This window comes from Mustela lutreola, chromosome 2, assembly GCF_030435805.1.
Source record: "Mustela lutreola isolate mMusLut2 chromosome 2, mMusLut2.pri, whole genome shotgun sequence".
In the NCBI taxonomy this organism is placed as follows: Eukaryota; Metazoa; Chordata; class Mammalia; order Carnivora; family Mustelidae; genus Mustela; species Mustela lutreola.
In genome coordinates, this window is record NC_081291.1 from 179716738 (window position 1) to 179744242 (window position 27505).

The 27505-nt window shown below is 34.3% G+C and overlaps 1 protein-coding gene across 4 annotated transcripts in view; it reads right to left on the minus strand.

Moving 5' to 3' along the window:
- EPHA6 (EPH receptor A6) overlaps positions 1-27505 on the minus strand; it is an 878132-nt gene that overhangs the window by 440011 nt on the left and 410616 nt on the right. For 3 of the 4 annotated variants that reach the window (XM_059164403.1, XM_059164402.1, XM_059164404.1), the window contains one exon: positions 16231-16566. In XM_059164403.1, the coding sequence (XP_059020386.1) occupies positions 16231-16566 (336 nt within the window). Of the gene's footprint in view, positions 1-7107; positions 7233-16230; positions 16567-27505 lie in introns of those variants that run through there. The other variant, XM_059164405.1, reaches the window with a different exon arrangement.

Here is a 27505-nt window from a genome sequence, read left to right on the forward strand (position 1 = left end):
TCCTGTCTCTCTGTATAACTAACTACTGGACATTTCAAGAGAAAAAAAATGGCATTATGAGGTATACATTCATGAGTATGCAGATGGCAAATAGAAGACAAAACTATGTACACAGGACATGAAATTTCAAGCCCTAGGGACCCATAAAACCAAATGGACAATAATATCTTCTGCATATATTCAGGGCATTCCTGATTAGGTTTACACAACTAAACACTCTGTCTTCTGAATATCTGTTCGGGGACAGCGAGCCTATGAATAGAATACTTACTATTGATGTCCTTAGTGAGAACTTTAAGCCTAAGGGACAAAAGTATCATGATATTAAAGCTTTAAAAGATTCACTTTGAGTATTGTAGAATTTCATGTGTTTGTGTGTGCATGTGAATATATATGTATACATATCCCCATACTTAATTCACTAATTTACGTAGTAAATATTTAGTGCATAGATTTTATTATTTTTTTTCTAAGATTTTATTTATTTGACAGAGAGATCACAAGTAAGCAGAGAGATAGAGAGAGGGGGAAGCAGACTCCCTGCTGAGCAGAGAGCCTGATGTGGGGCTCAATCCCAGGACCCTGAGACCATAACCTGAGCCAAAGGCAGATGCTCAACCCACTGAGCCACCCAGGTGCCCCTAGTGCATAGATTTTAGATGAAAGGGACTATGTCAAACCCTTGGGATCCAAATATTTATCAACAATCTAATAGAAAAAACTGACGTGCAACTGAAATGCAGAGCATGGTAATAAGTACTATGGCAGGATAAATATAACGACTTATAAAAGGACAATCAGGTCAGCATCAGCATCATGAAGGACATTACAAGTCACTTTAGAGAAATCATGAACCATAATCCATCACACAGAAAGAAACAGTACCAACATCTGAAAATTTTGTTACTCATTTTCTTATGACTAATGTGTACATTAATTATTTACATAATTATCTGATAACATACAGAAAGCCTCTATTGTGGCACTTAGGATATTGTGAGCATTATTCTTTTTCATTAAACTTAACATTCCCATCTTATAGACGTAATACATTTTATTTATTGTTTTTGTTGGTCATTTAGGATATTTATACATTTCCTTATTATGCATCCATAATGCATGTTTACACACATATATAGTTTTCTATATGTCTTATCTTTCCTAGATACTAATATACAAGAGGAAATTTAAAGAGTATAATAATTTTAGGGTGTTAGAAACATACTGCCATATACTTTTATAGTTACTCCTATAGTCCTGTAAAAGTATCAGAGTTTTGACCAAATCATGCCATTCACAAACATGACCATTACCATTTACCAAAGAAAACCACAAAACACAAAAGCAAGTCCAATCTGAGTAGAAGAAAATTATCTATCAGTTTTAATTTTCATTTCTTTGATTTTTAGCAAGAATGAACTTTTTTTAAAATACACATTAGACAATTGCATTTCTTCTGAGAATTGAAAGCTCATGTCCTTTGCCCATGTTTACCATAGTCCATTCATCACAAGTATTTCCCCAGCTTATTTTCATTTTATTTATAAGGACTTTGATGTATAAAGTTCCTGAGGCACCTGGGTGGCTCAGTGGGTTAAAGCATCTGCCTTTGGCTCAGGTCATGATCCCAAGATCCTGGGATCAAGCGAATCTGGCTCTCTGCTCAGCAGGGAGCCTGCTTCCCCTCTCTCTTTCTGCCTACTTGTGATCTCTACCTGTCAAATAAATAAACAAAATCCTCTATAAAAATAAAATTGCTATTAAACTCATCTATCTTTTGCTTTGTAATTATTTTTTTTGTTTCTTCATTTACTATTAGTCAATATTTACCCACATTTACTTTTTCTTAAAATTTTGTATTTAATGCTTATCTGCTTAATCCTTTGTAATTGGTTTAAGGGTATTTTCTTAGTTAAAGATTAATTGGGAATGTTTTATTTTTATTTTATTTTATTAAAAGATTTATTTATTTATTTGACAGACAGAGATCACAAGTAGGCAGAGAGAGAGGAGGAAGCAGGCACCATGCTGAGCAGAGAGCCCGATGTGGGGCTGGATCCCAGGACCCTGTGATCATGACCTGAGTGGAAGGCAGAAGCTTTAACCCACTGAGCACCCAGGTGTCCCTGTTAATGTTTTAAATAATTATTTTCCTTTGAAAAATTTTATTCAATAACATATACTTCCCCCATTAATTTCAGATGTTTTTTCACCCTATGTTAAATCTTTTTTTTTATATTAAGAACTTCTTTTTTCAAGGCTATGTCTTCTTTTCCTTTGATCAGAAACTGTTTTTATCTTCTCCTTAGGAAAACAAATTAATTCCTGAAATGTAAGCTAATTATTCATTAGTTGATTTTGATTAAATATACTTTTCAAGTTTTAAGGGGGATATTCTTGGATGAGAATCCATTTAAAAAAAATGACATATCCTCATGGAGCAGCACTACATTCTGCATTTATGTAACACGTTCATTATCTTAGCAACAGATGACATTTTTAATACTGAAATGCAATGCACCAATTTTTGGAAAATATTATGAAAATATGATGGATGTTCCTTAAGAGAACTTTTACACGGAAAATTAGGCAAAATTTCAGTAACAAAATAGAATCATGAGAAAACTACCTAGTTCTTAGAAAGCAAGAATCTGAAAATAAAGGGGTTTTTATGCAAAATCTTACATAGCAAAACCATGTGTTTGTCATGTTTATAAATTAAGTTTAGACAGTGTGGAATCTGAGGGTTTGTCTGGTTATTATAAATCCCAAACATTTATTTCTCTCATCTGTCTATTAACTAATAAATAAGTAGGCAATAATTTCCTCATCTTTTGACTCTAAAATTATAGTTTTCCCTTATAAATCAAATCCTTATTGGCCAAATGTATGTCAGATAATGGGTAATTTTCACATATTATGTTTATGATGCTTCTCACACCTTGACAAACTGTTAATGGGTTTAAAAGTCAAATGAAAGGCAGGTGTATCACCTCATTCCCTCCTCTGAGACTGTGCAGCACCACAGGGAGGAAAATGAAAATTTATGGAAGTAGATTATGAAATTTAAGCAAAAAATAAATTAATATTAATAAGAGAAATTTTCAAAAATGGAACATTTGTAGGATAGAGAAAAATACCTAGTTCTAGATCATAGTATAAGAATGAGGACTTCTACCTTGAAAGCTCATTAAAACTTTGTCTAATCAGGGATGCCTGGGTGGCTCAGTCATTGAGTCTACCTTTGGTTCAGGGCAGATTCCTGAGTCCTAGGACTGAGTCACCTTTTGGGAATCTCTGCTCAGCGGGAAGCCATCTTTTCTCTCTCCCACTCCCCCTGCTTGTGTTCCCTCTCTCACTGTTTCTCTCCCCCTCTCTGTCAAATAAGTAAATAAAATATTTAAAAAAAAATTGGTGACTTTTTGCTCTACATTTATCATCATAGCTTTTATAAATTGTGAAAATTAGGAAAAATATATTAACCATTTATTTTAAAAATTTATTTCTAACAAATAAGCCATTTTTTCATATTAGTTAGATCTAATATTTACTTTAAAAATATCAAGTTAAATGGCATGATATTTACAAGAAATTAGTCTTATAGTTTTATTAAATCAATAATCTAAGGCAAAACTGTTTAATAAGATTTGAACATGAAACTTTAAGATTTTTTCCCCATATTTTAAAATTTGGCATAAACAAATAATCCTTTTATTTTAATATATGCTACATTTAAAGTTCTAATTACTTGACTATGTCAAATGTGTTATGTGTTTTTAGCATGACCATGTTAGTTTCAGCTTAGTAATATAAAAGAAGATTCAAGCACTCTGCAATATTTTAACATGAAATTTCATATTGTGGGTTGTACAATATGAATATCCATTTTTAAAAAATGGATGATTTTTACAGAACAAACACTTCCCTGTCTGAATGTTCTGAGTTGAAAATGTTAAGATTTTAAGCTATAAGAGTGAATTTAAACTCACTGCTCATCATGGTAACTACACGCTATTTAGAGTATTTTTTGGTTTTTTGTTGTTGTTTTTTTCATTTGTACAAATGTTCCTTGGAGCCACCATTACTGTGCCAGAATGACAGTCTTCTCTGGAGCTTAACATTGCCTAGCAGTCATATAAGAGAATGACTCTTGAGTCTCTTAGATTACCTCGAAAATGTATCTAAGGGGACACTTTCTCCTGTGGCTCCTTTAAGATTTGTGACCATGAATACATAGTACTTCTCTAGTCTACTAGACTTATAGAATTAGAGAATAGTAGAAGCAGTTGGGTTGGGGGTGATAAATTTACAAATGAAATAAGTAAGGATGACCCAACTGGAATGTGTACTGATGGTCTTCCATCTATAGACAATGATGATGCAGAGAATGGTGACCTTCCATCTTCTGAAGCACAATTTATTTTTTATATTTTCTTCTTAAATAGGTTAACAGACAGAAAGATTTTAATGACATACATGGAAAACCATGTTAAAGGAGTCAGTTAAATGATACAAGAGGTTGGAAATCTTTCTTAGGAGATCTTTGAAATAAGAGAAAAGAACACTTATTGATAATATAAAATATATATATATACATATATATATATAGTATAAGGTTTATATGTACATCCTGCCTGATAGCTTATAGTTGAAGTCTATAGTCTCATGAGATTCTTTAAGGCACATGAAAATTGTCATCTTGTAAAATAAGTGTAAAACTAATATGAGATGGCAGCAGTTAAGTTAATAAAATTCAAATGTTGAAAAATAGTTTATTTTAGGAAATAATTTTGCATGTCAGTTATAGTTTAAATTTAAATATATAATTGTTGCATTTGAAATAGGGTTTAATTGTTCTGCTCTTAATACAAGTAACTCACATTTTCTAAAACAGCTAAATAAAAACAGCAGTTGAATCTTTTAAATATTCAAAACTATTCAGCACATTAAGTGTTTCTTGTAAAAATAAGTACGAGGAAACTATTCCCAATTTTTAGGAATCTGAATGTGCGGTTCATATCTATAACTGACCAACACACTTATCTTTAAGAAAAGTGATTGAAAAACTTAAAAATATAAAATTGTGACATAAGACATAACTATCAAATAAACATATCAAAATATAATCTAAACTCAGAGATAGAAACAAGTCAATCATTCACTATTTATACAAAGAAGCTGTTAAAGAGGAAGTATAAAAAAGAGGTCATCAATTCTATGAACATTATAAAGTAAAAGGTAATACTCCTCTTAGAACAGAGGTGTTAAATAAGTTTTTAAAGACAAAATGAAATGGAATGAAAAGTACACTTCTATCCACATATATGTATATATATTTATCATCCTTGCCATTTTATTTACTAGCTTTAATGAAAGATGACTTAAGAAATGTATAAGCTGGATTACAATTTAAAAAGATGAATATACATAATTCAAATTAATTCATAATTGTTTTAAGAAAAAAAACTTTTCTATCTTAGGGTATACTTTGAAAATGACTCAGTAAAACAATATATAGTAGAGCATAAAGGTATCATAGTCCTGGAGTCTCACCTTAGGTCTATTAGGATGTCAAAATAATTAGAATTGCATTAGGTACAATATGGAACTAACTTTCAATTATTTTGTTTTTGATCTTTCATAACTGAAAGCTTTGCTCAGTTCCTAACAAAGCAAATGTGTGGTCAAACAACTAGGCTCTCTTTCATGAAACTAGACAAGTGAAATGTCAACATTCACTCCTTCTCATATCACTATTTAATCATTTATTACTTTATACATATTTTAAGGACTTGTCTCCTGAGTAATATTTCAGACACTCAGTTCTTGAAAATGTATATTGAATCAGATATCATATAATCTTCTTTTTACTTAGGCAAACTCTCACTTCAAAATCAGAGAATGAAAGACTGAGTGTTGGCTGCTCCTCAGTGGGCATAATGTCTCAAACCCTCAAAAGCGCATCTTGTTTTCACTACCTGGCATATAGCGCAGTCCTGGGCACAACACTGTCACCAAGTATATTTTGTTTGCTGACTAACACGTAGAAGTAAATGGGAAAAACAGTGACATTATTATTTTGTAAAATGTTTGCCGGGCTTGCTTCATAAATGTGTGACTTACCAACCTGCACAGTTCCTTCACTCCACTTAGGGTTTTAATGCTCAGCTACTTCCATCTTGAAATTCTTAATAATTTTATCTTTGAACTCATGTTTTGTAAGTGAGTATGGCAGGATAATGAGCATCCCTGAGAGCTTGGGGCCCTGAGTTTAGGCAAAGTCCAGCCTCTGGTCACCTTCTCACATATCCAAGATGTGTTTTCCTTGGCAGACTCCCCTGTTCTCTTCTATGCAGTCTTCCAATTCCTGCCTCACCCCTTCATTGTTGCTACCCTCCTCCAGTGTTGACCACTGAGGAGGCAGGATCACATTTTTGGGGCATCTCCTATGTCCAGTGGGGGTCTGGACATGTGCACAGGCAGGATCTAGGTTAGGTCCACTAGCCCTGGGAGTGCAAAGCTGTGTGTGTGTGTGTGTGTGTGTGTGTGTGTGTGTGTTGGCCATCTGTGTTCTAAAGAGGCCACGTCTTACTGGGGCAAGTTTCTCACCCACCCTGTGCAGGTAGATTTCTAGAAAGACGGTTTAAAGACCTTAACAGTTCTTCCTTCCACTGTGGGTTGAGAAGGTCTTGGGAACCTGGGGGTGTCTTCGTTCTTCCTAAAAGAATCCCATGCAGGGGGAGTGCCCACTCACCGGGTTGGATCAGTTCCTGGTGAAACCTCTCTCTCTCCTCCCAACCTTTCTGAGTGTGACTTACATTCGTCTGCTCTGGTCTACTTGAAAAATATTTAGGGACTGTGACAGAAGAGGAGGGACTATAGGAAAAGAATTTCATGATTTTGATGATTTTGCAGATGAGTTAAATATATTTATATTTGAATTTAAAAGTGGCATTGAGCAATATAAAGATGAATGGTAAAGTTTATGCTAATGATTTGAAATTGTATTTTTTTGTTGTTGTTACTTATAAGAACATCAAATGGCAATTAAAAAGCACCATGACAAGTTGAGAGAGAAATTGCAGAAGGAAAAGCCTTTATATTTTAGTACCTTTAATGACCCCTTTTTCCTGCTTTTTGAACAAAGGGTCCTGCAGTTTCACTTTTCACCAGGCATCACAAATTATGTAGCTGGAACTGACTGTTTAGAATCCAAACCAAATAGAAAAGTGCTGAGGAACACATGGAAGAAAAAAAAAAGCTATTTAATCTGAAGATTCTATATGGAATTTCAGTCTGATTAAGAGGTCAGCAATTATTTTTAATCTTTATAAATTAAAGTATTTAAGTATGAAGACATTTCACATTTTTAGTAATGATCAGGATAATCTGTCAACCTTGAAAATCTTTTAGTTTAAATATTACACATTAATGCTTTTCAATCCTTTATAATATTTAAAACAAGGAGGGTTTGGAAAATATATTTTTAAAGACCTTGTAGACATCAGTTATCTAAATCAGCTACTTTATTTTGTAGGGAGAGTTTAGTTATGAAATTAAATTGGCTTCTGTCTCCAAACAAAGAACTGTATTGGAAATGAGCAAATAACTGGCTAGACATATGCCTACCATAAAGTAGAACCTTATATCCTTTGGCAGATACAGATAATGCATGATATAATCATATACGTTTATCTTCACTGATAATCAAGTTTATTTTTCAGGATTTAAAATATTTTATTAACAATCTTCTACCACTAATTTTCAGTTTGTATGAACAAATGATGTTAATATTGTTAATAGAGTAGTAGAGGCGTTATAATAGCAATAAGATCTTATTAGTTTATACTGAAGAAAATAGTCATCTTTCCTGCAAAATGTACAAATGAATTCCTCAGAGAAACAGCTGCTAACTCTTAAGAGCCAACTGCTTAAAATGAGGCTTAGGATTAAACACATTTTTTCCAGCAAGTATGATCACTAAGAAAAACCATGATTGCCATTAAAGAATAGGTTAGTGTTGATTAAAACCTTTTGTTGAAAATTCTGTAAGCACAGCACCAGAGGATTTAGTGAGCACGAAATTTAGTATGTGCTAAAGAAACTATATGCAATAATATTTTCTTGTTACTTTCTAGACAAGTGTCTGCTTAAATTTAAGGCTTTGCCCTTTTTATTCCCACTGTCTGGAATAGCCTTTTATGTATTCACAGGTTTTCTCTTCAACTTGTAATCTGCTCAAGTGTTACGTTATCAAGAGAGGTAGTTTTGGATTTCCCCAAGTAAAATACCTCCTTCTTTTTCTTCCAAATCTCTTACTCTGCTTAGTTCTTCTTCATGGGATATATCACTACTTGCCTTTAGAATACATAGTAACCAGAAAAGCAGGGGAATATAACTGGTTTTTGTTTGTTTTTCTCCTTTATTTGCTATACCTCTAGTATGTAGAATAGTTCCTGCCACACAGTAAATATTCAATAAATATTTTTGAATGAATGAATTAATAAATGAATGAATGAAAGATAACTCAAATCATCTCCAATTTCTGTTAATGCAAGTCCATGGATATTTACGAAGTTATAGACAATGGAAGTTGAGAATATTCTTAGTCAAAAACACATAATCTTTGCTCTCAAAAAGTTCATATATTGGTTGGAAAAGCAAAATATGAAAAAAAATATGGTTATGTTTCAGTGAGATAGGAACATGTGAACTATTGAACATAACTGACTGGGAGCAGTTCAATTTCTGCACGTGTTGACTGAGAGCTGAGCCACTGACTAACATCAGCAAATTAACTGCTAAAGTCTAAGGGACTTTTCCAGATCATTCATTTACCCAAAAGATACATGCCACAAAAGACACTAGACTTGGAAGTAATTTGACATTTCTCAGGAGTAAAAAGTTTGCAATCATCCAGGCTCTATTATAATTTAATATTTGGCTGGACCACAAAATCATTTAGTTATGATTAACTAGACCAACATTTCAATTATCTTCCATAAAGAAAATATTCAGTGCACTTCTTAGAGCAGAAACACTTCTTGAGTAGATAGGAACATTTTATACTCAGATATAAGTAGTTTGTAGTTTTTGATATGTAATTTTCTTGTGTTTAAAAAATATGAAAAATACAAATAATACAGCATCTCATAAATTATCATTATTGGCTTTTAAAAAAAGTCATTGGCTTATAATCAGTGTATATTTAGTAAGCATTTAAAACTTTTATACTGATTTTTTGCTCACTTTGAAGAGATTTGTGCAGATTTTGGAAAAAATAATTATTAGCTGTCAAGATTCTTACAGGACTGTGAGAGATATTCAGAGATAAACTACTTTAAAATACAGATATAAAAATAAATGAACATTTATAACATCCCTAATTACCTTCTCCAGCAATGTATAAAAGGTTGGCTTTTGAAATAGACATCTCGAGTTTGTAAGTATATACAAATTCTATTTAAATCTATTTTCAATGTTAGTTCAATTAATTATTGCTGCCTGAGCAAATATATGAAATCTCCAATCAAAATGTGAGCCTAAGGCAAGACCTATACCAAATAGTCACCCAAGGGCAGAGATAGAAGTGTTATTTTAAGGATGTAGACAGCTTGGTTCTGACAATAATTGCTTTAAGGTCCTGTTAGCAAATATCAGCAGAATTGGTTTGTAATTTAGCATTTCTTTCACTTTGAACATTGTCCCTAAAGGTTTTTGCACATGTCAGGGTATCTACAAACACAATTTGTTTCAGGTTGACTATCCACGATTAACATTTTCCTTTACTGTCTATGACCTGAATAATTTCTTTTACGAACTACACACCTTAGTTTTCCTATCATGCATTGAAGATTAAAATAAAATGTTTTCTAGGTGTTGCTTTCTAAATGAAACACCTTTAAAAAACATTTAAATAAACTATGAAAATAGAAGATTGCAAAAATAGCTCTTAGGGATTGTAGAAGTCAGTTAATTAAGGTTTACTGCAAAGATTCCTAATTATGAGAGTCATAGTTTTAAATCTATAATCTTATTTATCCAACCGGAATCAGAATAATCAAGGAATGTTTCTCCTAACTACAGCTAAGTGGTTGTAAGTGATTTGGAATTTTTTATATTTGTTTAATTGTAAACAGATAGCAAACAATTAAGTCAGGGTTATTTAATATGCTCTCCTTAATGTTTCCTAAATATGAGAAAAGATATATACATATTAGCCAACTACATGAAGGAAAAGGCTATTTTATGCAGATGTCCTCATTATCTCCATGTTCTGCACTGTGCACACAAAAAGCAGTAAAAACATAATTCAGTTGTCTATACTTTTTGGTCTCTAATATTTTATTTCCTTACTTACACAAGTGTCACCTCATGAACAATGTTATTACTCTGCTGATTTTTTTCCCCTATTTGTGGCCCTAATAATATAGCAGTATCTTCTGCTAAATGGGTGATTCTCTAACTTGTCTTGATTATTTTATAGATACTCACTCCTTTATCCAAATTTTAAGTTAAATCTTCAGCTCAAATTCTGATGTACCTCTGCAATATGTCAACTTTTTAGATGCTTTTGTTATACTGGTCATCATTACCTAAACTGTCAATTGCTTAACCTTTGCTCAGAATCCTTTCCCTTGACACAGTCTTGTTTTACCTACTCATCTCACAGAGAAAAACTTAATTTAATTGCCAGTTCCTCAGGAAAACCTTATTCCTAGATTTAGAGAATACATGCTTTCAGAGCACTCTGCTCTTCTCTTTAGTGGGGCTTACTGCCTACTAATTATGTATTTCCCAAATTCTTTTTTAAATTATCTGCCTCCCCACCAGAGTGTAAGGTTCATACGGGCTCACTCAGCAATATATATATATGTTGAATAAATTAAAGGTTTGTGAAGAGCAAGTATCAGTTTTCCATTTTAGCTTAAAAACAGTGATCTATAACCTAAAGATAATGAGAGAAATCTTTACCTGTGGTCCTCTCAGTCCAACAAAATTGCAATGTGTTACCTACTAAATAACTTTGAAAAGTGACTTTCAAGTTGCTTCAAAGAGATCTTCCAAGGATACCCAACTGAGATGATAGAAAATGCCTTCTCAATTTGCAACAGTAAATCTATTATCTTATTAAGGCTGCCACACACTGTAACAGCTGAAGCTGGCTTCTGGGAGACTCCAGTTACTATAAGGTCCTTTTTTAATCCAACAGTAGGATATGATATTAAAAGCATAGGGGTGCTTGGGTGGCTCAGTGGGTTAGGGACTCTGCTTTCGGCTAGGGTCGTGATCCTAGGGTCCTGGGATTGAGCCCCGCGTTGGGCTCTCTGCTCGGCAGGGAGCCTGCTTCCCCCCCAACTCCCCTCTGCCTGCCTCTCTGCCTCTTTGTGATCTCTGTCAAGTAAATGGATAAAGTCTTAAAAAAAAAAAAAGCATAACTGATAACATGCACTGATTGAGCTATTTTATACTGTTACCCTTGCTTAAATCATCTGCCTTTTTAAAGATGTGATATTCTAATGTCAGAATTTCAGCACAGAGCAACAAGGCTTTCTTGGTGTTTCTCAAAATTGTGACATGGGGAGAGTCACTCATACTTGTGAGGCTGATCATAATACCTTTTTTTTTTTTTTGGTTAGGGCCAGGTAAATGTGTTTTAATATTCAATGGCTCACTACCATCCTGTATACAGGACTATTTTTGGTGTTTTTTTTAAAGTTTTTACTTGAATTCCAGTTAGTTAACATACAATGTTATATTAGTTTCAGGTATACAATGTACTGATTCAATAATTCCATACATCAGCTCATGCTCACCATGAAAAGTGCTCTCCTTAAACAAATCACCTATTTAATCCATCCTGCCCATTTCCCTTCCCTCTGATAATCATCAGTCTTTTCTCTATAGTTTTAAGAGTCTGTTTCTTGGTTAATCTCACTTTCTCCCTCTCTTTTCCCCTTTGCTCATTTGTTTTTTGTTTCTTAAATTCCACATATGCATGAAGCCATATGGCATTTGTCTTTCTCTGAATGACTTAATTTGCTTAGCATTATACTGTCTAGTTCTATCCATGTCATTGCAAATGGCAATTTCATTCTTCTTTATCATTGAATCATATTCCATGGTATGTATACTACATCTTCTTTATCCATTCATCTTGTATGGACATTTGGGCTGCTTCCATAATTTGGCAATTGTAAATAATGCTGCTATGATCATAGGGATGCATGTATCCCTTTAAATTAGTGTTTTGTATTCTTTGGTAAATACTCAGTAATGTCATTCTGGATCATAGGGTAGTTCTACTTTTAACTTTTTAAGAAATATCCATACTGTTTTCCAGAATGATTGTGCTAGTTTGCATTCCCACCAATAGTTAAAGAGGAATCTTTTTTTTCTCCACATTCTCACCAACATTGTTGGTTTTTGTCTTGTTGGTTTTAGCTATTCTGACAGGTGTAAGGTGATATCTCATAGTTTTGATTTGCATTTCCCTGATGGTAAGTGATGATGAGCATCTTTTCAGGTATCTGTTTGCCATCTGGATGTCTTTGGAGAAAAGGCTGGTCATATCTTCTGCCCATTTTTAAATGGATTATTTGTTTTAGGTGTTAAGAGTTTTATACGTTCTTTATATATTTTGGATCTTAACCCTTTATTCTATGTATCATATGCAAATATCTTCTCTCATTTCTTAGGCTGCCTTTTAGATTTGTTGATTGTTTCCTTTGCTGTACAGAAAGTTTTTTTGTTTTGTTTTGTTTTGTTTTTGGTGCAGAAACTTTTTATTTTGATGTGGTCCCAGTAGTTTTATTTTTGCTTTCATTTCCCTTGCTTTAGGAGATGTATCTATAAAAAAGTTCTATGGCTAATGTGAAAGAGAATACTGTGTATGTTTTTTTTCTAGAATTTTTATGGTTTCAAGTCTCACATTTAGGTCTTTAATTCATTTTGAATTTATTTTTGTGTATGGTGTAAGAAAGTGGTCTAGTTTCCTTCTTTTGCATGTTGCTGTCCAGGTTTCCTAACACCATTTGTTGAAGAGACTGCTTTTTTCCTATTGGGTATTCTTTCTTGCATGCTTGTTGAAGATTAATTGACCATACAGTTGTGGGCTCATTTCTGGGTTTTCTATTTTATTCTATTGATCTATGTATCTATTTTTGTGCAAATACCATACTATCTTGATCACTACAGCTTTGTGATATAGTTTGAAGTATGGAATTGTGATGCCTCCAGCTTTGTTTTCTTTTTCAAAACTGCTTTGGCTATATGGGGTCTCTGCTGGTTCGATACAAATTTTAGGATTATTTATTCTAGTTTTGTGAAAAATGCTAGTGGTTTTTGATAAGGATTGCTTTAAATGTGCAAATTGCTTTGAGTAGTATAGACATTTTAATAGTATTTGTTCTTTCAATCCATGAGCATGTAATGTCTTTCCATTTCTTTTTGTTGTCTTCAATTTCTTTCCTCAGTGTTTTTACAGTTTGCAGAGTACAGGTCTTTCATCTCTTTTGTTAGATTTATTCGTAGCTATATTATAGTTTTTGGTGCAATTGTAAATGGGTTTGATTCCTTGATTTCTCTTTCCACTGCTTTATTATTGGTGTATAAAAATGCAACAAATTTCTGTACATTGACTTTGTATACTACAGCTTTACTGAATTTGTTTATCAGTTCTAGTATATATATATATATATTTGTAGAATCTTTAAGGTCTTCTATTTAGAGTATCATGTCAACTGCAATTCTTTCTTACCAATTTGGATGTTTTTTATTTCTTTTTGTTGTCTGATTGTTATGGGTAGATTTTCTAGAAATATGTTGAATAAAAGTGGTAAGAGTGGACATCCTTGTCTTTTTTCTGATGGTCATAATATTTCATTAATTTTTTGGCAATATTTTAGCTCAGTTAGGTCCTTTATGTACTTTTCAAATAAAATTTAAATATGTTTAGATTTTTCTTACTATTTACATCTAAAATACAGTTAAATTAAATTAACAATGATTATTTCTTAATATTCTTCAACAAAATGAAATTTACTGGGGAGGCCTGCTTAGTAATAGTATCCTTCCAGAATGTATAGTCTCAATAGATGGATACTATATTTTATTTTGTGCCTAATTAAACTTCTGTCTTCAAAGCAATACAGTTTTACTGAATTCTCTCATTTTAAAAATGAGAAACAATTTATATTCTGTCTTCTGCTATGTGAGAAAGTAGAGTAAATGAATTCTTTTTTAATCCTCGAATGAAAGACTGCTGAATGCAATATGTATGAAATTATGTAAAGAAAGGTATATATATATTTTATTTAAAGTGAAATACTGCTTTTATCACCCAAATTAATTATTTATACCCTATGGTTAAGAATGGTTGTTCTGAGTTGTATTTTTTTGACCCAGTGGGAGCCAAAATGCTTTAGATATCATCTGCTAATGTAGAGAGGAACAGAAGATGCTAATCTCTTATATCCTGAAGATATATTTGATCAGACTTTGTTGATACTATGGGAAAGAAGGAAAAAAAGAGGAAATAGGAATTCCTTTTTAAAAGCCATAAAGCAAATTCTATGATGTGTAGTTATTTGCTAAATGAAGGGTAAAACTGCATGGTATATACAAGGTGATGATTGCACAGTACTATGTGACTTTGCTTTATTTATCAGATCTATTTCTGAAAATTATCAGCAAAGTGAATTTACGTGTAACCATTTAAATAAAAGCCACATTCATTTAAAGTTTTTTAATAGAATATTAAAGTTTCTTTGTACACATCTTACAGGTTTAGCAACTTTCTAAAATTCTGCAATTATTATAGATTCAAAAAATATGTATAGTGAGATCCCATACACCATCTACTCAGCCTCAGTGTTAACCATCTGCGTAACTATGGTACAAAATAAAAACCAGGAAATTGACATTAGTAAAATCCACTGTGTGTGTGTGTGTGTGTGTGTGTGTGTGTAGCTCTATGCAATTTATCACATACGCAGCTTCATGTAACTGTCACAACAATCAAGATATGTATTATCACCAAAAGTCTCTCTCCTGCCCTTCATGGCCATATCCCTCTCCCCCACTTCCCAACTTTGGCCACCACTTATCTATTCTTCATGTCTATAAGTATGTCATTTCAAGAATGTTATATAAGTGAATCACACAGGATACATCCCTTTGAAATTGTCTTTTTCACTCAGCAAAGGAGCTCTTAAAGTTCATCTAAGTTGTGTGCATTGATAATTTGTTCCCTTTTATTGCTGAGTAATGAAATCAAACTTGCTGATACACTATTCTTGAATTCTAGCCTCTAGAACTGTGAGAAAATAAATTCCTGTTGTTTAAACCACATAGTTTATGGCATTTGTTACAGCATAAGAATAGTTTTATCTTTATAAATTTGTCTCACATATATATGCTCATATACAACAACACTCTCTGCTATAAGTAAACCATTTGTGTGCCCACATAATTTATGAATGCTTCTCGAAGGGAGTTTTTAAAATCTCTGATGCTTTTCCTGTATCGTGTACTGCAATAAATCATGTTATGAGGGAACTAAAGAGAATATATTCTTACAAGAATCATAGGGGTATTTGTGCCTATGTTATAGTAAAAATCTATACTGTTATGAAGGGAACATTTAACTAAAAGCAATTGGATTTTTTAAAAAGACTATTCACCAACATTTTGCAAATGATACTTAACAACAGCATTTGGATACATTTCTGGATATTTTTTGCTTTTTTTTTTCAGAGTAGATCACAGTTAAGCATGTTGGCGGCAGTTTTTACAACATAGATACGAATTATACTTAACATAAATTCTTACTATTTGCTTTATTTGATATGGAAAAGGAATGACAGCATAAGTGGAGTAACTGAGTTTCAATTCCTTTAGCAACATTTTTTTTTTTAGCAACATTTTTTTTTTTTATCTGACATTTGTTGGTAAGTAATATGGACTTGCTCATTAAGATATATTTGTATAGGATTATATCAAAAGCAGTGCATAAACATTGCTGAGAAGTATTATATCTAATTAACCTCACTAATAAGAAGTAATATAAAAATCTTCTGGACCTTAGAAACCAGTAAGAACAACAACCAGAAGATCACCTCTTTAGTGTATAGAGTATACAACTGCACCTCAGTGAGTAAGGCCCACCAGGGATATTATGCATGAGAAGGGATTATGGGTTTATTTAGAGAGAATACCAATGGAACTTACCATCTTGATCCGTAGTCACTGTTATAGCTGTGAATGGCTTGGGAGAAAAGCTCAACTCAGAAACTCCATTCATGGCTTCTATTTCAAAGGTGTAATTCACGTGAGACACAAAGTCAAGTACTATCACAGAATTGTTGATCAAGCCAGAATGTCTTGGGATGAAGCGGAGTCCTCCACCACAGTCCTCACACTGGCTGGTGTCTAAGCCACATTTCTTACAGATTACACTGTATGTGAGATCTTTCCTCCCTCCTGTGTCACTTGGTGGACTCCATTCCAAAATAAGGGCCGTTTCATTGATGTTAAAAGCCACATTCCTAGGAGCTGAAGGCGGCCCTAGAGAAAAGCAATTAAAAAACAAATGTACATGTGTAGGACATGAATTAGAAGGATGCTAACTTGAAAACTTCATCAATAAACATTTGTCTTGTATATTAGTTTGAGCTTTTCTGATGGGAACCATAAAGAAATATGGTTAAAAACATCTGATTAAGCCTGGAAGTCTTGGGTGGGGGGGAAAGTCTCTTAACTTTGGTATATGAATATGAAAATATCAAAAGCCAAAAATATCCAAAAGATATGGTAATTACACTTTGAAAATTTGTTTACTGGAATATATCATAAGCAAAAATGACTTTAAATTATGTGATGGTATTAATTACATTTTAATAATTATATCACCATTTTCAAAATTTGAAAATAATACATACATATACAAAAACACAATATTTCTTAATATTTTTCCATGTGGATCACACTGCATAGAGTACTTAATAAACTTTAACTACTCCAGTATTTTCTTAAAATTGTGCCAATAATCTTTTACACTTATGTGAGTACTTTAAATCCCAGTTTAAAAAAACAAACAAACAAATAAACCTCATTTTGTATCATTCCTTGGATAAACATTAACTAAAGGTCTACTGGGAGTCAGCACTACACTATGTGTGAAATAATACAGAATCCTATCTGTAAGAGAATATGCTTTTGATAGATTCATTGTATAAATATAATAAAATAACAATCCTGTCATATTTTAGAATGATTAGTTTAAAGAAATCTAAAACAATTCTTTAAATTTCTGCTATCAAGAAAGTTTGCCTAGAAGGTGGTATAGAATTAGCTGCAACCTTCTTTTCATAGAAAAGAAATTCAAGTTTTGGTATAGGGTTCTTTTGGATCTAGAGATACAGTCATTCACTCATGAAATAAATTTTTCTTAAGTGACTGACTACTATGTGTGCCAGATAACCTGTTAGATTTGGGACTTACAGTGTGAATGTAATAAATTCCTACTTTGTTATATATATTTAAGGTGAATGGCAGGCAAACATTAAAAGAAGAATAAAATTCAAATTGTAATAAGTACAATTGCAAACATCAAAAGGAAAGGAAGTGAACTAAACATTAACAGGAGGACCATGGGTGCCTGGGTGGCTGTCAGGAGGACCACGAGTGCCTGGGTGGCTGTCAGTTGAGTGTCTGACTCTCCATTTTGGCTCAGGTCATGGTCTCAGGGTCATGGGATCAAGCTCCACATCCGGCTCCATGTTCAGTGTGAAATCTGCCTGTTCCTCTCCCTCCTGCTCTTTTTCCCCCGTTCCCCTGATCTTTCCCTCGCTCTCTCTCTCAAAATAAGTAAGTAAATAAATGAAGAAATAAATAAATAAATAAATAGCGTTTCTTTTCTGCTTTAATTGGCTCTTTGGTGTAAATAAATAAATAAATAAATAAATAAATAAATGTTTTAAAAGCCCAAACATTATCAGGAAGACTAATCTGAGAATCATTATGAGAAAGCTTCATGGAGATGGTGAGAAAGAGGATGTCAGAGGAGTGAGAAGTATTAAGGGTAGAAGGTTCTTTAGTCAAGAAAGATCTGAAAATAGCCAAGGAACTGGCAGATAACCACTATGGCTAGAATGAAAAAGGAAAAAGAAAGAAGTGAGCTTTAAGGAAGAGGAAGGGGTTGGAAAGTGTAAGACTCCTAGGCTCATTGTAATGAGTCTGGATATTTTTCTATGCAAAACAGCTACAGGCTTAGAGATTTTATATATGGAAGTAAAGTGTTTAAAAAAGAACATTCGGGTTTTCTGGCTGCCATGTAGGGAATAGTTTGAATAAGTACAGGGGACTCGTTAGTGAGATTTGTTATACAGTGTTAGAGTAGTATAACATTACTCATAAATTTACATGATTATGTGTTAGGTTTAAAATATTAGGAGTTGTTATTTTATATTTTCCTTTTTCTTTTTGCTGGATCCTGATAACAGCAGCCTGATGGGTAAGGGCCTCAGTCATCTGTACATATATTACCTAAAGCCTGACCTAGAAATGGAATGGTTAGCTTTTCTAACAGGTTTCTGCATACTTTGCTTTATGCCATTTCATGTTTCAGAGAGTTACAGAAGTATCTTTCTTCAGAAGGGAAAATATGGAAGGTATTATAAGCTAGAGGATGAGGACATGTGTAGCTTACCTCCAACCTAGACTTATGCCTGGAAGATAAAGATACATTATCATTATCATAATAAGGCCTTCCTACAGAATGACATATTCATATTGTTGCTCTTTTCTGTTATTTATAAAGGAAAACATGAAGTATTATTCACTTATATTTTCATGAATAGGAAGAATGTTATCAATTATGTTATGGGTGTCTGCAAGTGTATAACTGTCCGCCTGGAGATACTTTAAAAAAAAAAAAAAGCAGACACCCTTCTTACTCAAGGGCCCTTATACCAATTTGCATGACGATTAAATAGCTTTTTAATTGCTGTTAAATTATGCCAGCTAAACTGTGATTTCATGCAAATATTAAGCTGTAATGACATGCAGTGAATCATTTACTAAGATTTAGAACTTGGAACAAAGAGAGACAATTAATTCTAATCCTCAGATTCAACTAAATTATGTGTCACTGGGCTTTTATGAATGTGGCCTGATTGCTTTGTTATCATTTATAAATTATACAAATATTATGTGACATTGGGAAAAAAATTTGGCAGCAATAACCCTTTTGGAGATATCTATATTGAAAACTCTTAGGGATTGCCTTATGTTGATTTTTTTTTTTTCTTTAGAGAAACAAGTAATTCACATAGAAGAAAGCAATCTCCACACTTCACCCTCCAAACTGACTTCAAAAGAGAAGGGCAATTAGTCTGATTTGCAACTGGACATTTTTCAAGTCCAACACATAATAAATCTTACATTAAAATCACAATTTTATTTCTACTAGTTTGTATCCAGAAAATACATCTTTAATCTTCTTTTTATTTTTTGCTTCAATTTGGGTCCCCCTTTACACTTTTAAAGAATAAAGGAATAATACTCTAATAGCAAACTTCTGAGAAGCCTAGGACAGTGCTGACTTTTCTTTTACCAGAAAAGCATTTGAGTCTGTAGCTCCCATCTTCCTTTGAGTAGCAGAGGCCAGGTGGGTTACAATTTTTATTTTGTTTTAATTCATCTTATGTAAAATGTTTTTAAACAGAATTGCATTTCCCAAAATATATCCTGTGCAGTATCTCTAATCCCATGAACTACCACACAAAAATCTAGTTAGTATTCCAATTAAGACTCCTCTGGCGGGGGGAGGAGTCAAGATGGCGGAGAAGTAGCAGGCTGAGACTACTTCAGGTAGCAGGAGATCAGCTAGATAGCTTATCTAAAGATTGCAAACACTTACAAATCCAACGGGAGATGGAAGAGAAGAAGAACAGCAATTCTAGAAACAGAAAATCAACCACTTTCTGAAAGGTAGGACTGGCGGAGAAGTGAATCCAAAGCGATGGGGAGATAGACCACAGGGGGAGGGGCTGGCTCCCGGCAAGTGGCGGAGCAACGGAGCACTAAATCAGGACTTTTAAAAGTCTGTTCCGCTGAGGGATATTGCTCCAGAGGCTAAACCAGGGTGAAACCCATGCGGGGTCAGCTTGGCCTCAAGTCCTACAGGGGATGTCTGAATGTCGCAGAGCTTACAGGTATTAGAAAGAGGAAGCCGGTTACAGAGACAGAGCCCAGGAGTGAGCTCTTAGCTTGGGGTTAACTTGAACCGGTCGCAGGCTCAGTGAGCTCAGAACGCAGCCAGAGGCCAGGGAAATGGGAGTAAATGGACGCTATTCTCTGAGGGCACACTGAGGAGTGGGGCCCTGGGCTCTCGGCTCCTCCGGGCCAGAGACAGGGAGGGAGCCATTTTCATTCCTGTCCTCCGGAACTCTACGGAAAGCGTTCAGAGAACAAAAGCTCCCAAAAGCAAACCCGAGCGGATTACTCAGCCCAGCCCCTGGTAAGGGCAGTGCAATTCCGCCTGGGACAAAGACACTTGTGAATCACTACAACAGCCCCCACCCCCCAGAAGAACAACAAGAAATCCAGCCAGGACCAAGTGCAGTTTCAATACCAAGGAGAGCAGCAGAATTCCAGAGGAGGAGAAAGCAAAGCACGAAACTCTTGGCTTTCTCCCCATGATTCTTTAGTCTTGTCCTTAATTTAATTTTTTTTCTTTTTCAATTCTTTTTTCTCTTCTGCTAATTTTGTTTTAACTTTTACCCTTTGCTTTTTTAACGTTTTTTTAACTAGTTTATCAAATATATATATATATATATATTTTTTTTTTACTTTTTTATATTTTTTCTTTATTCGTTTTCTTTTTTTAATTGTTTCTTTTCTTTTTTTTTCTTTCTTTCTTTCTGAACCTCTTTTTATCCCCTTTCTCCCCCTCATGATTTGGGATCTCTTCTGATTTGGTTAAAGCATATTTTCTTGGGGTTGTTGCCACCCTTTTAGTATTTTACTTGCTCCTTCATATACTCTTATCTGGACAAAATGACAAGGCGGGAAAATTCACCACAAAAAAAAAAAAAAAAAAAGAACAAGAGACAGTACCGAAAGCTAGGGACCTAATCAATACAGCATGGGTAATATGTCAGATCTAGAGTTCAGAATGACGATTCTCAAGGTTCTAGCCTGGCTTAAAAAAGGCATGGAAGATATTAGGGAAACCCTCTCGGGAGATATAAAAGCCCTTTCTGGAGAAATAAAAGAACTAAAATCTAAACAAGTTGAAATAAAAAAAGCTATTAATGAGATGCAATAAAAAATGGAGGATCTCAATGCTAGGATAAATGAGGCAGAAGAAAGAATTAGTGATATAGAAGACCAAATGACAGAGAATAAAGAAGCTGAGCAAAAGAGGGACAAACAGCTACTGGACCACGAGGGGAGAATTCAAGAGATAAGTGACACCATAAGATGAAACATCATTAGAATAATTGGGATTTCAGAAGAAGAAAGAGAGAGGGGAGCAGAAGGTATATTGGAGAGAATTATTGTAGAGAATTTTCCCAATATGGCAAAGGGAACAAGCATCAAAATCCAGGAGGTGCAGAGAACCCCCCTCAAGATCAACAAGAATAGGCCCACACACTGTCACCTAATAGTAAAATTTAAAAGTCTTAGTGACAAAGAGAAAATCCTGCAAGCAACCCGGGAAAAGAAGTCTGTAACATACAATGGTAAAAATATTAGATTGGCAGCAGACTTATCCACAGAGACCTGGCAGGCCAGAAAGAGCTGGCATGATATATTCAGAGCACTAAACGAGAAAAACATGCAGCCAAGAATACTATATCCAGCTAGGCTATCACTGAAAACAGAAGGAGAGATTAAAAGCTTCCAGGACAAACAAAAAATGAAAGAATTTGCAAACACCAAACCAGCTCTACAGGAAATATTGAAAAGGGTCCTCTAAGCAAAGAGAGAGCCTACAAGTGGTAGATCAGAAAGGAATAGAGACAATATACAGTAACAGTCACCTTACAGGCAATACAATGGCACTAAATTCATATCTCTCAATAGTTACCCTGAATGTTAATGGGCTAAATGCCCCAATCAAAAGACACAGGGTATCAAAATCGATAAAAAAAACAAAACCCATCTATATGTTGTCTACAAGAAACTCATTTTAAACCCGAAGACACCTCCAGATTTAAAGTGAGGGGGTGGAAAAGAATTTACCATGTTAATGGACATCAGAAGAAAGTGGGAGTGGCAATCCTTATACCAGATCAATTAGATTTTAAGCCAAACACTATAATAAGAGATGAGGAAGGACACTATATCATACTCAAAGGATCTGTCCAACAAGATGATCTAACAATTTTAAATATCTATGCCCCCAACATGTGAGCAGCCAACTATATAAACCAATTATAACAAAATCAAAGAAACACATCAACAATAATACAATAATAGTAGGGGACTTTAACACCCCCCTCACTGAAATGAACAGGTCATCCCAGCAAAAAATCAACAAGGAAATAAAGGCCTTAAATGACACACTGGACCAGATGGACATCACAGATATATTCAGAACATTTCATCCCAAAGCAACAGAATACATATTCTTCTCTAGTGCACACTGAACATTCTCCAGAATAGATCACATTCTTGGTCCTAAATTAGGCCTCAACCGGTATCAAAAGATTGGGATCATTCCCTGCATATTTTCAGACCACAATGCTCTGAAGCTAGAACTCAATCACAAGAGGAAATTTGGAAAGAGCCCAAATACATGGAGACTAAACAGCATCCTCTGAAAGAATGAATGGGTCAACCAGGAAATTAAGAAGAATTGAAAAAATTTGTGAAAACAAATGATAATGAAAACACAACGGTTCAAAATCTGTGGGACACAACAAAGGCAGTCCTGAGAGGAAAATATATAGCGGTACAAGCCTTTCTCAAGAAACAAGAAAGGTCTCAGGTACACAACCTAACCCTACACCTAAAGGAGCTGGAGAAAGAACAAGAAAGGAACCCTAAACCCAGCAGGAGAAGAGAAATCATAAAGATCAGAGCAGAAATCAATGAAATAGAAACAACAACAACAACAACAAAAAACCAATAGAACAAATCAACAAAACTAGGAGCTGGTTTTTGAAAGAATTAGTAAGATTGATAAACCCCTGGCCAGACTTATCAAAGAGAAAAGAGAAAGCACTGAAATAAATAAAATCATGAATGAAAGAGGAGAGATCACAACTAACACCAAAGAAATACAGACAATTATAAGAACGTACTATGAACAACTCTATGCGCACAAATTTGACAATCTGGAAAAAATGGATGCATTCCTAGAGATATATAAACTACGACAACTGAACCAGGAAGAAATAGAAAGCCTGAACAGACCCATAACCAGCAAGGAGATTGAAACCGTCATTAAAAATCTCCAGACAAACAAAAGCCCAGGGCCAGATGGCTTCCCGGGGGGAATTCTACCAAACATTTAAAGAAGAACTAATTCCTATTCTCCTGAAACTGTTCCAAAAAATAGAAATGGAAGGAAATCTTCCAAACTCATTTTATGAGGCCAGCATCACCTTGATCCCAAAACCAGACAAGGATCCCATCAAAAAAGAGAATTACTGACCAATATCCTTGATGAACACAGATGCAAAAATTCTCACTAAAATACTAGCCAATAGGATCCAACAGTACATTAAAAGGATTATTCACCATGACCAAGTGGGATTTATTCCAGGGCTGCAAGGTTGGTTCAACATCTGCAAATCAATCAATGTGATACAACACATTAATAAAAGAAAGAACAAGAACAATATGATACTCTCAATAGATGCTGAAAAGCATTTGACAAAGTACAGCATCCCTTCGGGCTCAAAACTTTTCAAGGTGCAGGGATAGAGGGCACATCAAAGCCATCTATGAAAAACCCACCACAAATATCATTCTCAATAGAGAAAAGCTAAAAGCATTTCTGCTAAGGTCAGGAACATGGCAGGGATATCCATTATCACCACTGCTATTCAACATAGTACTAGAAGTCCTAGCCTCAGCAATCAGACAAAAAAAGGAAATTAAAGGCATCCAAATCGGCAAAGAAGTCAAACTATCTCTCTTCGCAGATGATATGATACTATATGTGGAAAACCCAAAAGACTCCACTCCAAAACTGCAATAACTTGTACAGGAATTCAGTGAAGTGTCATTATATAAAATCAATGCACAGAAATCAGTTGCATTTCTCTACACCGACAACAAGAAAGAAGAAAGAGAAATTAAGGAGTCAATCCCAATTACAATTGCACCCAAAACTAGAAGATACCTAGGAATAAACCTAACCAACGAGGCAAAGAATCTCTACTCAGAAAACTATAAAGTACTCATGAAAGAAATTGAGGAAGACACAAAGAAATGGAAAAATGTTCCATGCTCCTGGATTGGAAGAATAAACATTGTGAAAATGTCTATGCTACCTAAAGCAATCTACACATTTAATGCAATTCCTATCAAAGTACCATCCATTTTCTTCAAAGAAATGGAACAAATAATCCTAAAATTTATATGGAACCAGAAAAGACCTCGGATAGCTAAAGGAATATTGAAAAAGAAAGCCAAATTTGGTTGCATCACAATTCTGGTCTTCAAGCTCTATTACAAAGCTGTAATCATCAAGACAATATGGTTCTGGCACAAAAACAGACACATAGATCAATGGAACAGAATAGAGAGCCAGAAATAGACCCTCAACTCTATGGTCAACTAATCTTTGACAAAGCAGGAAAGAATGTCCAATAGAATAAGGACAACCTCGTCAATAAATGATGTTGGGAAAATTGGACAGCCACATGCAGAAAAATGAAATTGGACCATTTCCTTACACCAGATAGGAACATAGACTCAAAATGGATGAAAGACCTCAATGTGCGAAAGGAATCCATCAAAATCCTTGAGGAGAACACAGGCAGCAACCTCTTCAACCTCAGCCGCAGCAACATCTTCCTAGGAACATCGCCAAAGGCAATGGAAGCAAGGGCAAAAATGAACTATTGGGGTTTTATCAAGATCAAAAGCTTTTGTACAGCAAAGGAAACAGTGAACAAAACTGAAAGACAACTGACAGAATGGGAGAAGATATTTGCAAATGACATATCAGATAAAGGGCTAGTGTCCAAAATTTATAAAGAACTTAGCAAACTGAACACCCAAAGAACAAATAATCCAATCAAGAAATGGGCAGAATTCGGCTCAGGTCATGGGATCGAGCCCCGCATCAGGCTCTCTGCTCGGCAGGGAGTCTGCTTCCCTCCCTTTCTCTCTCTGCATGCCTCTCTGCCTACTTGTCTATCAAATTTAAAAAAAGAAAAAAAGAAAAGAAATGGGTAGAAGACATGAACAGGCATTTCTGCAAAGAAGACATCCAGATGGGCAACAGACACATGAAAAAGTGCTCCACATCACTCGGCATCAGGGAATTACAAATCAAACCACAATGAGATATCACCTCACACCACTCAGAATGGCTAAAATTAACAAGTCAGGAAATGACAGATGCTGGCGAGGATGCGGAGATAAGGGAACCCTCCTACACCGTTGGTGGGAATGCAAGCTGGTGCGAATGCAAGCTGGTGCGAATGCAAGCTGGTGCAGCCACTCTAGAAAACAGCATGGAGGTTCCTCAAAATGTTGAAAATAGAAGTACCCTATGACCCAGCAATTGCACTACTAGGTATTTACCCTAAAGATACAAATGTAGTGATCCAAAGGGGTACGTGCACCTGAATGCTTATAGCAGCAATGTCTACAATAGCCAAACTATGGAAAGAACCTAGATGCCCATCAACAGATGAATGGAATACTATGCAGCCATCAAAAGAAATGAAATCTTGTCATTTGCCACCATGTGGATGGAACTAGTTATCAGGCTTAGCGAAATAAGTCAATTGGAGAAAGACAACTATCATATGATCTCCCTGATATGAAGAAGTGGAGATGCAACATGGGGGGTTAAGGGGGTAGGAGAAGAATAAATGAAACAAGATGGGATTGGGAGGGAGACAAACCATAAGTGACTCTTAATCTCACAAAACAAACTGAGGGTTTCTGGGGGGAGGGGGTTGGGAGAAGGGGATGAGGTTATGGACACTGGGGTGGGTATGTGCTATGGTGAGTGCTGTGAAGTGTGTAAACCTGTACACAGACATGTACCCCTGGGGATAAAAATATATGATATGTTCATTAAAAAATTAAAAAAAAAAGACTCCTCTATCCGACTTGGCAGTGAAACAAAAGTAAAACAACTTGTTTCTCTTCCTTGAATCCAAAATTCCCAAACATTTGTTTATAGAACCTTATTTTCCAAGAAGCATCTATAGCAATATTATCATTCTGCAGAACACTCTTACAGGCTAACACAGAAGGAGAGCAAACGTAAGGATCATATTTCAGTTACTACATCATAGTTGCAGATTTATATTTCATGATTATAATTGTAGAAATATGCTAACTCACAAATAAATAGGCCCTTATTGCTGACTGGAGATTGAGTACTCATGAACTGTATAGCTAATTGTTTTTGTAGATGCATTTTCTAACCTTAAAAACCATGAAAATTTGATCCAAATAACTGAGGAAATCAAGTCATAGAAGGCTACTGTTTACTAAACTATATTTTATTAGGTTACTATTTGGCAAAGAATTTTAATATGTTTGTTAATTTAATGGCTATCATAAATATAGTAGCATTTCCTTATTAAAAATAAATTTCTTCTTATATATGAGCTTACAAATGAGAGAAAAATAGTCCTATGTTGATCTATGTCAAAGAGAACACTTAAAAAATATATTGAACCATCTAGAGATATTTAGGTAAATACTTTTGCAATGAGTAAATTATAAACTTTTCTAAAGAAAGATAAACACATAGCAATAAATGAAAAAGTATATCTCTAGATTTTAGTAATGTACTGAATATATAGGTTGTCAGATTTGCATATGGGCTTAATTTAAAACTCTAAAAATCACCTCATTTTTTGAATTATCACTATTAACTTTAACTTTTAACTATAGGTATATTGTTAATATAATGTCCTTCCCAAATGATTTTTGAAAAATATGTTAATAGGTGTAAGTGTAAGCAGAATTTTATATTTTCCTTCTCTAAGCCATTTGTGCTCTAAGTTCTATTCATACAATAATACAATATTTTACATTTGGAAATAAATGGATGATGAGTAATCACAAAAGAGGGGCTTCATCCTCACCAGAGGGAAGATAAATCAGTTTAGTCAGATAAAGAAATGAGGTCCAGGAAAGTATTATAGTTATGTAAAATTCACACACTGTGTTCATGATGGGATGATACCTATGTCTTCTCAGGTTTAAAAAAATTTTTTTTAACACTGCTATGTGTATTTTTCCTATAGATAAAAAAATCCTGATAAATAAATATTTAAAAAAATTCTGATAA